Below are 13,131 nucleotides of genomic sequence, written 5' to 3' on the forward strand. Positions count from 1 at the left end.
AACTCAATGTGTTCGAGGGGGACAGCCGCATTGGAAGCTCTCTCACTCTCTCTTTCTTTGGGCTTTTTCCTCTCTTTCTCCTGCGCTTGCTCGCTCTCGGAAAATTCTTTAAAATTGAACAAAAATTTATATGCGCTTTGGCACAGACGATTTAATATCGCATCCAATTTGCGGTTTATACGCATCGCAGCAGTGGCCTTCAATGGGGCGGGTTGGGTGGTCGATGGGTGGATGGGTGGATGGGTGGATGGTGGGATGGGGGGATAGGCCACTCGGCTCTGGGGATTTTACTCCTGTTTCCTTTTTGGTCGAGGGGACAATGGGGCGTATAAGTGACATCGTTAAATGGACGCCGGGCGCTGCTTAATGAACTTCGACGCTGGAAAGTTGGGTGTTAGCTACTGCTCCTATACATACATACATATATATATCGACTGGCTTTACTTCGCCGCTCGTTAGCAAGGCTCGTCTTCTCCCTTCTATAATTAACCACAGATTGGGGTGGCGAAGGGAACTCGGATGCTTAATGAGCAGCTTGTTATGCCGTTTTTCGTTTTAATTAGTTTTAAGATGCTCACCACCAACACCAGAGCGTCGGGCACTCATTTTAATTGGCCCATTGATGGCGTGGATCTCGTATACTCGTATATACTCTACACTCTGCACTTAGCGCATTATCGCACTCAGTTGCCCATCCCCGCCAGTGGGGCGTCCTTCGGCCTGGGCCGTTTCTCTCTGTGTAATAAGTGCTTAACTCTTTACATGCAAAATTAAATGATGCGCATACGCACGGTAAAACCGCAAATTATTTTAATTGCTTGTCTCGTCATTATTCATTATTTAAGTGCGCTCAAACAGCCGACGTATACGGAATACGTTATGGCATGTGCATATGTATATGTATATGTACACCCCTCGCATGTGTGTGTATGTGTGAGTGTGTGCGTGTGTGCGTGTGTGAGTGTGTGAGTGGGCCGTCAAAATTGGCAATGCGCCAGACGCACACACGAAAGCCGCTGTTTACATAGACATCAAACTGTTTGCACTGCGGAAAAGCGGAAAATTGCTCCTGCTGTCGCATGTGGCCTTCCCTCTCTTTCTCTCTATCTCTCTCACTCTCTCTGATGTACTTACTCTTCCATTTAATTAGTGAAAATAAGTATTAAATGAGCAGCTCTTGTTAAAATAAATAGTGCATGCAATGGCGGCCGCCCGCCCCCTTTTTCTGTTTTCTGTTTGCTTTTCCCGTTGGCTTTCAACAGGCTGTGCAAGATTTACAACTAATTAAAAGGCAAATAAAAGGCTGGCAGATCGAAGGGGAATATCGTAAAATCGATAGGCTGATAATATGAGCCACTGACCTCGCGACAAAAGGCAATTAAAAGCACAAGTGCGCGGTCATCTGCATAATTATGCGATAATTAAATTATTGCCAATTTGTTTATAGGATTTCCCTCAGTTTTTCCAGCCGTCTGCCCTAAGCCATATCCCATTGTCCTATTGTATTTGTATATTTAATGAAGTGAGAGGGAGCTGGCCTCCACTTCCTCTCAACTGCCGCACTCCACCCGCCGCACTTTCACCGCTTGCTCTGTTTATTCGGCCATTTTGTTTTTTGCACTCCACTCGCCGTAAGCCCCACGTTAATTTGTTTGACTAATTAAACTAATGAGCGTTCAAAGTTAATACATAAATTAGTCAGCCAGACGGGGTAAGCTATCAAACTGTGCGAGAAGCGGCGAAGCGGCAGCTGCAGGACTGTCTAAGCTTATCTATTTCGGCCGTCAAATAATTATATCATTTAATAAATCATTGGAATTGGATTTCGGTTGGTCATTTGAAAGTTTAATGGCGGAGAAATTCGAGCTCAATTATTTGGCTTTTTTGTTGTAAATAGTTTTTAATGTCCCAAACCACTAGTCGCTATTTTATCCAGATAAGTAAATAAATTGATTTTAAAAAGTTACACTAGTTGGGAAAGGATATACTATAATTGTATATAAAGCAAGCAGATCCAATTAAGTCCTGATTAGTGGAAGTTTGACTTAAATGTTTGCCACGCCCACTTTAACGCCCACAGTTATGGCAAAAAGGTTTTTTTTGTACGTGGTTGATACTTTTCCTTGAAGGTAAATATATTTTCAGCCCACATCTAGCAAATGGCGCTCAATGAGCAATAAATGGAAAGCAGTCGGTTTCCTACTTGAGGGTATCCATCACTTGCATTTCCATAAGCTGAGTAATGGGTGTCCAATAGTCGAGGGACTCGACTGTAATACTAATAACTAATAACTAACGACTAATAAAATAGCATGTAAAACGTATTATTTCAATAAGGGGAAGTATATTAAAGTATATTTATGAAGGCAACAAGAAAAGTTTAAAGCTGAATCAAAAATCGAAATTTTAAGCACCATTAGAACACTAAATTAGGTAACGAATTATTGATCCAATCAACGGCGCTTAGGCTGCGATTTTTTCCTTGCCATCGGCTAATCGAATGTGTGCCTAATCTGCATTAAAAATGTGCACCTAAAAGCCCATTAGCCCATCATCATTCACTGGCCGCCGCACTGGGCAAACAAGGACCAATCGCCGTGGTTGTTGTTGGTGCTGCGAGTACGAATTAAATATGCTGCGCTAATTCCTCCATCAATTTGCAGCTCATTTCATATGCCAACCCATTTCGCAGGCCATCATCAGGGGCATGGAAGTGAGCATTGGGCTTTGGACATTGGGGAATCGGCAATGGGAAATGGGCTTTGGAAATGGACAGGAGCTATCGAAGCACGTGGGCAGCCGCACGAAATGCCGGCGGGCAATCGGCCGAATGAAAAGCGGATGGAGCGGGAAAACTAGTTTGCATTCAGCTTGTGCACGTAATTAGAAAATTTCCAGGTGGCGCGAGGCGGCGGCTGGGGTTGGTGGAATGAAAACAAAAACAGAAACGTGCTAATTGCAAATTAATTATGCACGATATTGAATTTGCACTAAACGCAAAGGCGGAAACGCAAATGGTCCGCTAGAGAAAGTCCGCTATCAGGAAAGTGGAAAGCCCGTGAAACGTGATTTGCATGATTTTTCTTCTTTGTCGGGAGGATCTTTCTCTCTCTCTCTCTCATTCTCGCTCGTCTCTAATGGCCGACACGATTAAGTGTCCACAACAGCGGCATCAGCATATAAACAGCTAAAGTGTTAATTGCCATAAATGCTTGTCATTGTAGCGGTAAACGTTGGTGTATACTGCGCCAGCGCTCACACACACACACACACCCGCACACCCATATGCAGAGAAAGAGAGACAGAGCGGAAACGGAAACGAAACGGTAACGCTAACGGAAGCTGGAGTTGGAGCTGGAGCAGCGGAAAGGCATTTAGTTAGCGCACATCTCTGAGCACTTGCACTCAAATGAATGAAATGAACTGCTAAATTATGCACGCGATTTAACCCTCATTTTGCCAGCCGCAACTTTGCGCTGCCACCCACTCACCCATCCTGCCACCCACTTTTCTCAAGCTGGCCTCTCATTGCGCAAGCGCTCTACGCAAGTACATATATATTTTTTACTGCCACAAACCTCTTTTTGTCGTCAAAAGTTTCAGTTGCTCTCCCGCTCAGGGAAACCCAATTGGAGGCCACGCCCCTCAACCTGCAGCCAATGAGTGAAATCAGTGGCCACTCGAATCTTTTCAACATGGCCGCCAAACGAAAGTCACTCGAAGAGCGAGAGAGCGCGAGAGCGCATTGTGTGTGGAAGTGTGGAAGTGTGCGTGGCTTTCCCCTGCTGTGTTGGTCGTTTTGCAGACTTTTTGCACCTTTTATTTTGTCATTTGTGTGTAATTTCGGAAAATGTTGGCGACATTATGACGCTCGACGCCAGTTGGGCCGGGGTCGCGCGCTTAAGTGTCCTCCAGGGTACTTACTTCGTTAGCAGAAGTTTCTTGCCCTCCCTCGTCCTTCGTCCTTTGCGTGGCTCCTTGTTGCTGTTGGTTTTGTTGCTGTGGCTGTTGCTGTTGCTGTTGCCGTGCGGTGCCGCACTGTGCTTGTCGTTTTGCGGATGTGTCTCTTATTTTCATAACTGTAAATTGCTTTAGATATTAAGTCTGCTGTACTCGCTGTGGATTTCCAAACGGCACTGTATGTGTGCGTGTGACACCAAAAGGACGAAGGATGGGTCTCCCACACGGAAAAAAAAGGGAGGCGCATAAGTATGCCGCAATGTTAGAGGCAAATGTAACTTGATGAATAAATAATAATAGAGATAATTATTCAAAATTAATAATTTTTTAAATTCGGATATAAAAATTTCACCAAGGAACCAACAAAATATAGTGACATTCAATTTTAAAAATATATATTCTACATATTTAAATATGTACTTAAAAACAATGATCAAACATCTTTTTTATAAGTCTTTCTATGTATTGTTAGCAGTCATGCCACATTTTTGACCAAACAAGTACCTTAACCCACGTTCTTTCTGTGTTTTTAGAAGACTTCATCCGGGGGCACAAAAAGTCCATTCCTTTGGAGCAGGGTCGTGTTTTCCAGCAAAATGGTAGGATATTTATTCTGTGTGCAGGACAATATGTCCGCATGAGGCACTTGGCCAGGCCATTTAAATAGTTTCAAAGCTGCAGTCATTACCAGCAGCAATTACATTTTGTCGCTTCGAATTTTATCATGCACTGGGACAATTTCAGAAATAATTGAAGAATAAATTGCTACGACTCCAGCACGAGATAGAAATTAAAAGAATTTATATAGGTTTTAGACAGGATAATATACATATGTATATAGGAAAATGGTCTTGCTTAGTTATAAAGTTATTAATACTATACTAAGAATATTTAGTAAGAAAATGCTGGTAAGATATGCTACTGAACAAATATAGTTTTTTGAGACATTACAATATAATTTACCGGCCAGGAAATATGACCAAAAATCAACAATGTATTAAACTCACACATAATAATGATTTTGAACGGAGCAAGGCATAGTATTTCATATTTCTTTATGTTGAATTGAGCTATAACAAATTATTCACAATAATAAAAAAAAACGAAATATCTGAATAGTGGAAATTCGAAAACATACAATCTCAGAGCGCAAAATAAAGATTTTAATATGCGCGAAATTGAGACATAAATTAAAGTCACATAATTCTCATTAAAAGGCCGTAAATGAAACCGCACCAGAACAAAGAAGGCGAATGGTCGAGCAGTAATAAAGATATATGCACCTTAAAGTGCCTTAAAGTATAAAAAGGCATCTCCGGGGCATTGGGCTTGGGACGCCAAAGAAATTTGGCAGCCAGATCAAAGAGCAACGACTTTTTGGCCATAATTTAATAGTTTCGAAATGCCGAAATTAAAGTCTTGGGCAAATCAAATTAAACCAGGCGAATCGGCCACTAAGTCCACGCACACACATGCTAATTGCCAGCATTCTAATTTGAGGCGGGAGCGAGACGGGACGAGCTGAAAGAGAGAGATAGCTGCCACCCAGGGCGTTAAGTGGGCGGCGATTCCTTTCCATCGAAATAAAAGGGGAAAAGGGGTCAGCCTCTGGTTTTTTTGGACTGCGCGCGCAATTTAAGTTGAAATTTATGCGCAGTCCAACGGAAAGCGCATTAAAAATGAAAAGCAAACGCTCGGCTCAATGTGTTAAACGGCACATGTGATTTAAAACTGTATTTATTATGACCTTAATGTTTTTATTATTTCGGATTTTCAACTCTTAGCTGCCCGGCTCCAGCCATTTGTCTTCGGTGAGGCGTGGAATTTTTTCGACGTGCAGGAATCTGTTAATTTCGATATTTGCCTTTGTGGCGGGCGATATATTAATGATTATGAATAAATTCAGGGGAAAAACAAAATCATAAACTACACAATACGGCCATCCGCACACAGATGTTTGGCGTGTTTTGTGCGCTTGTGTGTGGCACAATACACGTGCATAAAATATTTAGCAACGCTCACACGAGCTTAGATTGCATAATGCATATTTTATGAATGTTTTCATGTTTTCCCCGCTCTCTTTTCTTTCTGTGCCAAGTCAGGTCGCACAAAAAAGTGTTGAAAATAAAAAAGTAGCCTGCACTGGCGAGGGGGGCAGATTTTAAAGCCACTGCGGCAACAAAAGGAGATGTGGCACAAACAACCGGCATATGCCACCAAACTTCCCACCGCCACTGTTTCTGCAAAATTGACACATCGCACACCATGAACGCTAAAACCCAATTCTTCTATATAGCATTTTTATGTACACTCAGAAACGAACTCTTCAGCTTCCGAAATCGACTCAATATATGTACATGTGAACCACAAAGTTTGACATTAATATATAATTTAGGAAGATATACTTATAATAGATATATTACTTCGGTGAACTACAAATAATAATGATAAGGGAACATCATAACATTTTTATGATCCATTCATCCATTTTTAAAAATTCAATTCCCTTGTTTCTTTTTATATGTATATACATACATATGTCCTGATAAATCTGTAAACTTGACATACGAGTATTTATTTGATAACTTAACAAATAATTGCTACCATGTCTTTTTTAAACTTAATTAAGGTGAATATCAGTAATTTTTTGCTAATACTGTAGTTTCTCAAAATGCAAAGGGTTGCATCCACTGTGCATTGCCCCATTGTTGCCGCTTGGCCAGTTCCAGTTCCTCGGATTTTCTGTTGGCCATGTTTGGCTTGCTGGCTACTGGCTGAGTGCACAAACACTCATGTGTGCGAGCTGATGTCAATCCATCATTTGCCTTAACACCATGATTTGTTTATTTGACGAGCTGTATTAAGAGAAATGAAACACAAATGCCATTCGTGCTCCGCTGCTGATTGCCATAAATAAATAATTTTCAAATCAGACACTGGCCAAATCCCCGAAATGGATGCGAATGCGAGAGTACATGCTTGATTAGGCTTCCAATTGTGTGGATAGTTTTGATGTGATGTAATCAAGATAGCAGGGAAAGGGAACTCTTTCTGTTCCAAAATTAAAGACCAAATAAATCATATGCATAGCTCTGAGTGGAAAGTGTTGTCAGTCGTCCCACCTGAGCTCCTTGCGATGTACAATTTTATGGCTCCGTTTTTTAGGCCCATAAATTCGGGTGCACCACCAGCACTTCCTCTTTAATAAGCTCATAAAGTAACAGCCACTTAAAACTTGTTGTTGGCAGCAGTGACATCAATAAACGCAATAGACTCAAAAGAGCTGCCAAATAAGCCGTGAACGAGTTCCGCCTCCGTGGATGCCACATAAACGTCAGTGCCACATCATCATCTTCATCCCGGGCGGGTTGCTACAACCCCTGCAAGCTGTCTGTTTATAGAAATTAAATGACTTCAGACAAAATATGAAGCATAAACTCAACTCAACTCAACACTTTGGTATTGAACAGCGACACAATGGCCCCAGAGCCCCCCTTTCTCAGGACCCACAGCCCCCAATACACATAATAATATCCGGGCAACATTTTTGGTTGCTTCCTCTTTGCATTTCTCCCTATTTTTTAACACTTTCGAGGGCTTTGTTGGCATACTTTTAGTGGGATTTTAAAAATTTAAATTGTCGTAATCGTAAATTAATTTCATAGCACATAAAAATGCGAGAACACACAGCACATACAATGTCTTTTCGGGCTATGTTTGTTTTTTCGGTTGCCGTAAGGGCCAAATGATGCTTTGTTTTATAACGCAATATATTCAAAATACATTTTCTTCTTTTATTGTATTTTGAGTGTGCTCAGTTGGCAGTGAGCGACATTTTTAAAATGAATTGCTGGGAACGTGTACGCGATGAGGAGACCCATGGCAGCAAAATATTTGGCTAGCTAATTTTTCGGAGCAGACAAATGATTAAACTGCTTATAATGCAGTATTTAGAGGATGCATTAAAGAGTCATAAAAGCATTATATTCACCAGTATCCTAATTAGATGTGTAAATTATTTTTGACGCCGACATTCAGTTGCACACGAGACGCCTGCAAGCAGTATTTTTGTCAGCGCCTTGTAAAAATTACCCGGCCAGACGGACAAAAAACGGCGAAAATGTGTTGCAAATGAATAAAGTTTTATAAATACACATCAAGTGCAATTAGAGGTATGACCAGAGGCAGGAAATGGCATTCGGTAATTGTTTCCTCAACCTGACAGTCCACCCGAAGGTGTGAAGATTCCGCTCTTGAAGCCTCTATTTGAGATTTTTCATCCTTTCGCGACAAACCGCACAAATTGCGGCCTTACAAAGTATTTATAATGAATTAATGCAGTGAATGCAACTTGTAAATCTGTCACGCGTCCCAGTAAATCATCCTGCATAAGTAATGTGCAGTTTAGCCCGGCGAACACACCCAGAATCCGAAAACGATACTCCCCTCGAACCACTTTGTCACTCGAGATACTCGAAATACCCGAGGTACTCCGAGATACTCCGAGATACTTGGAGATACTCCTCCTCTGACTGCAACAGATGCCGGAATATAATAAAGTCGGGGGAGTGTGAAATTGTGTGCTCGCGGCGACTGAAGGCGGTCCGCGGCTAATCTATGACAGAAAACATGAAATCGGAACGAACTGCCGAAAATAACTCGGTCTCGGGGACCTTTGACTTCATTTGCAGCTCTTTACTTAGCTATGTTCCCCAAGGCCTGGCCCTGGCACTAAAGTTGCTCTGGGTGGCGATTCAGCGGCCAATTAAAATCCCAATCGGGGCTTCGCCGTACTAGATGGTGCGTCGAATTTAGTTGCTCAAATTAATTATGGTGCACGGGAAATAAAAATGAGTTTGAACACCACGCAAACAATAAAGACAAATCCTACTTTTAGGTTGTCTTTGGAATGTCTGGCTTTTACTGATTACTTTTATGCACCTTCATAGTGGCTTCCAACCTCGAAATTGTTCAGTGTCCTCCTTGTGGGATGTCAGTGCTAGCTAGTGAATTAGGATTTTTTCCAGTACATTTTACCATGTGCTCCATCCAATTCCCAACTCCGTCCGGGGGCGGCACTTTCTTTTTATGACTGCTCTGCTGCCGTCGAATAAGTGAAGCGCGAACTAATTGAAATTTGTTGCGCTGACATGTTCTACAAGATCTGCTTGCAGATGGGCGACGGAGAATATGCTGCCCTTGTCGATCGTCTCCAGCTCATTAGCCTCTTCCCGTCGTAGTTATTGTCTAATTTTAATTAATTTATCACAAGCATAAAGTGGCGCAACTCCTGACATTTCCCCAGCGTTGCCCCGCAACAAATCACTCACACGCCTCGTTGGCCGGCTAGAAACTTGCGAGGGGACATAAATTTCCACCCGGGATTCTTGGCATAGCACTACAATCAAACCGAATTTACGACGGCTTCTCGTCTAGTCTTTTATTTTGACATGCTGAACAAACAGGCAAACTCGCAACAGCTCATTTGATTGGGTCGTTTGGATGCCACAGCAGGTACGAGCCATAACCAAACTGAATAATATGACATACAAAAGCACAAAGAAAATAAGATGGCACGAGGGAAGAGCGATATCAATACGTGAACTTCCACTGGTTTTTCCAGGTCTCGCGCTTGTAAACATTCTTGTACGTCTGCACGGACACCTGGAACTCGGGGCCAAACAAGGTGTTGGCCAAAACATTCTCCACAGCCAAATTTCGATTGGTCACCGCGTGAACAATGATCAGCGGATTGTGTACCTAAACATATAAAAAAGGTATATGTTAACACATTCTTCAACAAATCTAGCTTACCCTTTTAATCTACAAGTTACGGCAATACGAACAAAATTAAATGAACTTACGGGTATGGTTTTGCCTTCGCTTTCAAATCGAAGATCAGGATCCTTGTGGGCGCAGAAAAAGTGAGTGTGGGAAGTGGGCACTCGGGCAGAAGGGCCACAGTTCTGTGGGATATGCAAAAGACGTCGGACTAAAGGACTCTTAAAGGACTAAAGGGTGTGCAAACCTTATGGGATACTAAGCCGAGCGGAAGTGTAACCTCGCCGTTTTTCGTGGTGAAGAACGCCTTGTCCACAGGGAGCGAGAGGTTCAGCCTCTTGGGTCCGCTGAAAACATACATGGGCTCATCAGCGGGCTCCAGGGCTTGCAGTCGGAACTTTTCGCCATAGGCCAGATACTGACCGGTACGGTCATCCTCGTTCGGACTGACAATCCTGAAGCTGTTGCGCAATGCGGGATGTGGCGAAGGAGCCACCGTGAGATCGCACATCTCGTTGATGGTGTTGCAGTTGCGATGAAGTCCCTCCTGAGTAATTACCACCGACAGCACCAGGTTCTGATCCGCAACCTGCTGGCGACAGACACTGATATTCACGGGCCGGATCTGCACCACCACTCCGAAGGCCAGAACATCCTGCGGAGGACCCAGCACTGTTCCCTGGTAGAAGCGGTCGTAGACGCCGCGGGTTCTGTCCAGCAGCAGGTTACCGCTCTCCCGCCGCTTCTTCATTTCACTCACACGCATCTGAGCATAAGGAAACCATTTACATTACTAGTCGAAGGATTCATACAAATAAATGGCAAACCAGTTTTCAAGATGCTAAAACATAGCGATCACGAGTGGATTTCAAGAAATGTATTAGTCAAGTTTTATATACTAGAGAAAGATGAGCTCGGCAAGCCCATGGCCATTAGCTAGGAATATATCGACTGATATGACTGACAGCCACACTTGTGCATCGTGTTTTCCGCTCATTCAAACCATAAACAAATATGCTCTTTTGTAAACTATTAAAACCATGAATGCTCACCTCCTCCGACAAGGCAGTTTCCAGCCAGTTGCCCACTTTCACCCCAGGACCGTACATAGCTCCGTAGTTATTTCAGATATTGGGAGCTCTCGTTAGTGCATATCCAGTTACCTAATCTGTCCAGTATCGCAGGTGGTGTTTCCTTGTCGTGTCGTGTGCTGTGGTTTCCTAGTGACAGCCCGGCAACCACCTACTTCGATGTGTTCCCTCAAAAGATCAAAGATAGTTTTCTGCCCCGAGAGCCACACACAAAGCCTCACCCACCGACAACTAACCGAGCATAATATTTGCATGCGGCGCTTTGGAGGCGGCTTCATCTTTGATCCTGTCAAAGAGGCGAAAATAAATTGCTCAATTATGAAATATTAACTGCACACAGCGCCGACGAGAAGTGAGTCCCGGGCGCAAGTTAATTACTCATTTGTTGATTGTCGACTGTGGTTAATGAAGTATCCAACTAATTACATGTCGGGACGGGCCGAGAGCGCGCATGTCATCAGGCGTTCTCTGAGGAATTCCCGCTTATATTGAAAAATGTCGCTGCGGAAACTGAAAGTGCCGCAGGCATCTTTGGACCGCTTTTCCACCAGCTGCCGAGGAGCCAACGACTTGGAGCCCACAATTTATTACCTTTCCCCTTGACATCTTGACACAATGTCGCCATCCCCCTCGGCACCGGCATCTCCAATCCAGTGGCTCGCGTTTCTAGTAGTTTCCGCGGGGCTCTGAAATTACCCGCATTCATCTTTTGACAGTGGAAACTCATCGCACTGGCGTCTAATTAGATTATTTGTCAGTTCCCCTGCTGAATGGCTAGTTCAGCCTGCTCATATCCAAAACTTTGAGATTCCTTCTCGATTGGCCCGACACCCCAGAGATTGGAAACGAAAGGAAAGTACTTGCTAATTAGACAGTCAATCACTTGAATCTGCTGAAGGTTAGTGGGAAACTTTTAAGAACTTTTTGGGGTCAACTACACATGGCATTTGATCAATTTCACTTCCTATGTGGACAACAGCTATTATATTCAATAACATCATCGGGATAAGAATTCGAGTTTAAAAATTTAAAAAGTTCTGCGTACCTTAGCAAATTTTTAAGGCTCGGATATCTTTAATGTAAGGAAATTATATAAATATAAACAAGAGAAAAAAATGTCGTCGTTTTATATTTTTTTTATTAATTTTGTAAATTTCTGTCGATCGGCATAACAAAAATTTTCCACGCCCACTCTAGCGCCCACAAACCGCCAAAAACTGTCAGTGTTGAAATTTCTCCACTGCAATTCCGCTAGCGGAGTAACGGGTATCAGATAGTCGGGGAACTCGACTATAGCGTTCATTCTTGTTTTATTTTACTATGGGTGCCTATTTCATATATTAAATAAATATATCTAAATTCTGAAGTATCTTCTTAGCGCTTCCTTCAGCTGAGTAAGAAGTATCTGATAGTCGAGGAAATGGACTATAGCACTGTCTCTTTTATTTACATTTTTTGCTTTAAATAACAGTTAATGATCCTGAAAATGCAGGCATTGTTTGTTTTTTAATAAGTGATCCAGTGGTTGTTACTTGTAGTATTGAATTTTATTTGTATTTCCTTTTATTATAAGTTTTTTTTTTTGCTTAAACAAACAGGAAACAATTAGCTTAGCATTACTTTTACAATTAGCTTTAACTAGAAATAATAAAAATATTGAAGCTTTTAATTTTTATCCTTTTCTGTTGTGTTTACAATGTTTATGTGTATTTAGTTGACAATATTTTGTTTAAATGGTACTGTTTATTTAAATAGATGTTCGCGTGTATATACATTAAAACAGCAAGGAGCAGCGGCGACTCAAAGCCAAACTTTCCTGAATATATATCGCTATACAAGTAGTTGATATTTGGCGTTGTCGCGAAAGCGCTCATGTTTCCACTTTATGTTACAACAATTTAGTTAATTAGACTACTAAATATACATGTTACGTGACGCCGCACAGCGCTTTCTGCTTTTCTGCTGCTTTGTTGTTTTATTTTAATTTACTCGTTAAATGTATAATTCCATTAATTGTTTTTACGTTTTCCCACCTTTTATTTCCATCGATTTAAGTTTACAATTTTCGTTAGAATTTCTCTTATTTCTTTTCACATTTTTTATGTACATAAAAACAAAAGGAACTATATCTTTCAGTCTTTTTAGTGTGTATGTGTGTAATATATGTAAATGTGTGTATGGGTGTCTGTGTGTTTGTGTAGAATATCTATTGTTTCGTTATGCATATAGCGTATTACATTGTTAAATTAATATAATTGTTTTGTTTTGTTTTTTTTTCGTATTGTTTTGTTTGTTTTTT

At 41.8% G+C, this 13,131-nt stretch overlaps 1 protein-coding gene across 1 annotated transcript; it reads right to left on the reverse strand.

The window, feature by feature from the left end:
* Positions 1-9,385: 9,385 nt before the first annotated feature.
* Positions 9,386-10,992, reverse strand: LOC120454166 (cilia- and flagella-associated protein 161). The gene is made up of 4 exons (XM_039639235.2): positions 10,794-10,992; positions 9,989-10,507; positions 9,825-9,926; positions 9,386-9,720 (listed from the first exon to the last, which is right to left on the reverse strand). Exons 1-4 carry the CDS (start codon positions 10,848-10,850, stop codon positions 9,553-9,555), a joined length of 846 nt encoding a protein of 281 aa, XP_039495169.2. The 5' UTR covers positions 10,851-10,992; the 3' UTR covers positions 9,386-9,552.
* Positions 10,993-13,131: the final 2,139 nt, after the last annotated feature.

This window comes from Drosophila santomea, chromosome 3R (assembly GCF_016746245.2).
Source record: "Drosophila santomea strain STO CAGO 1482 chromosome 3R, Prin_Dsan_1.1, whole genome shotgun sequence".
NCBI classification, from domain to species: domain Eukaryota; kingdom Metazoa; phylum Arthropoda; class Insecta; order Diptera; family Drosophilidae; genus Drosophila; species Drosophila santomea.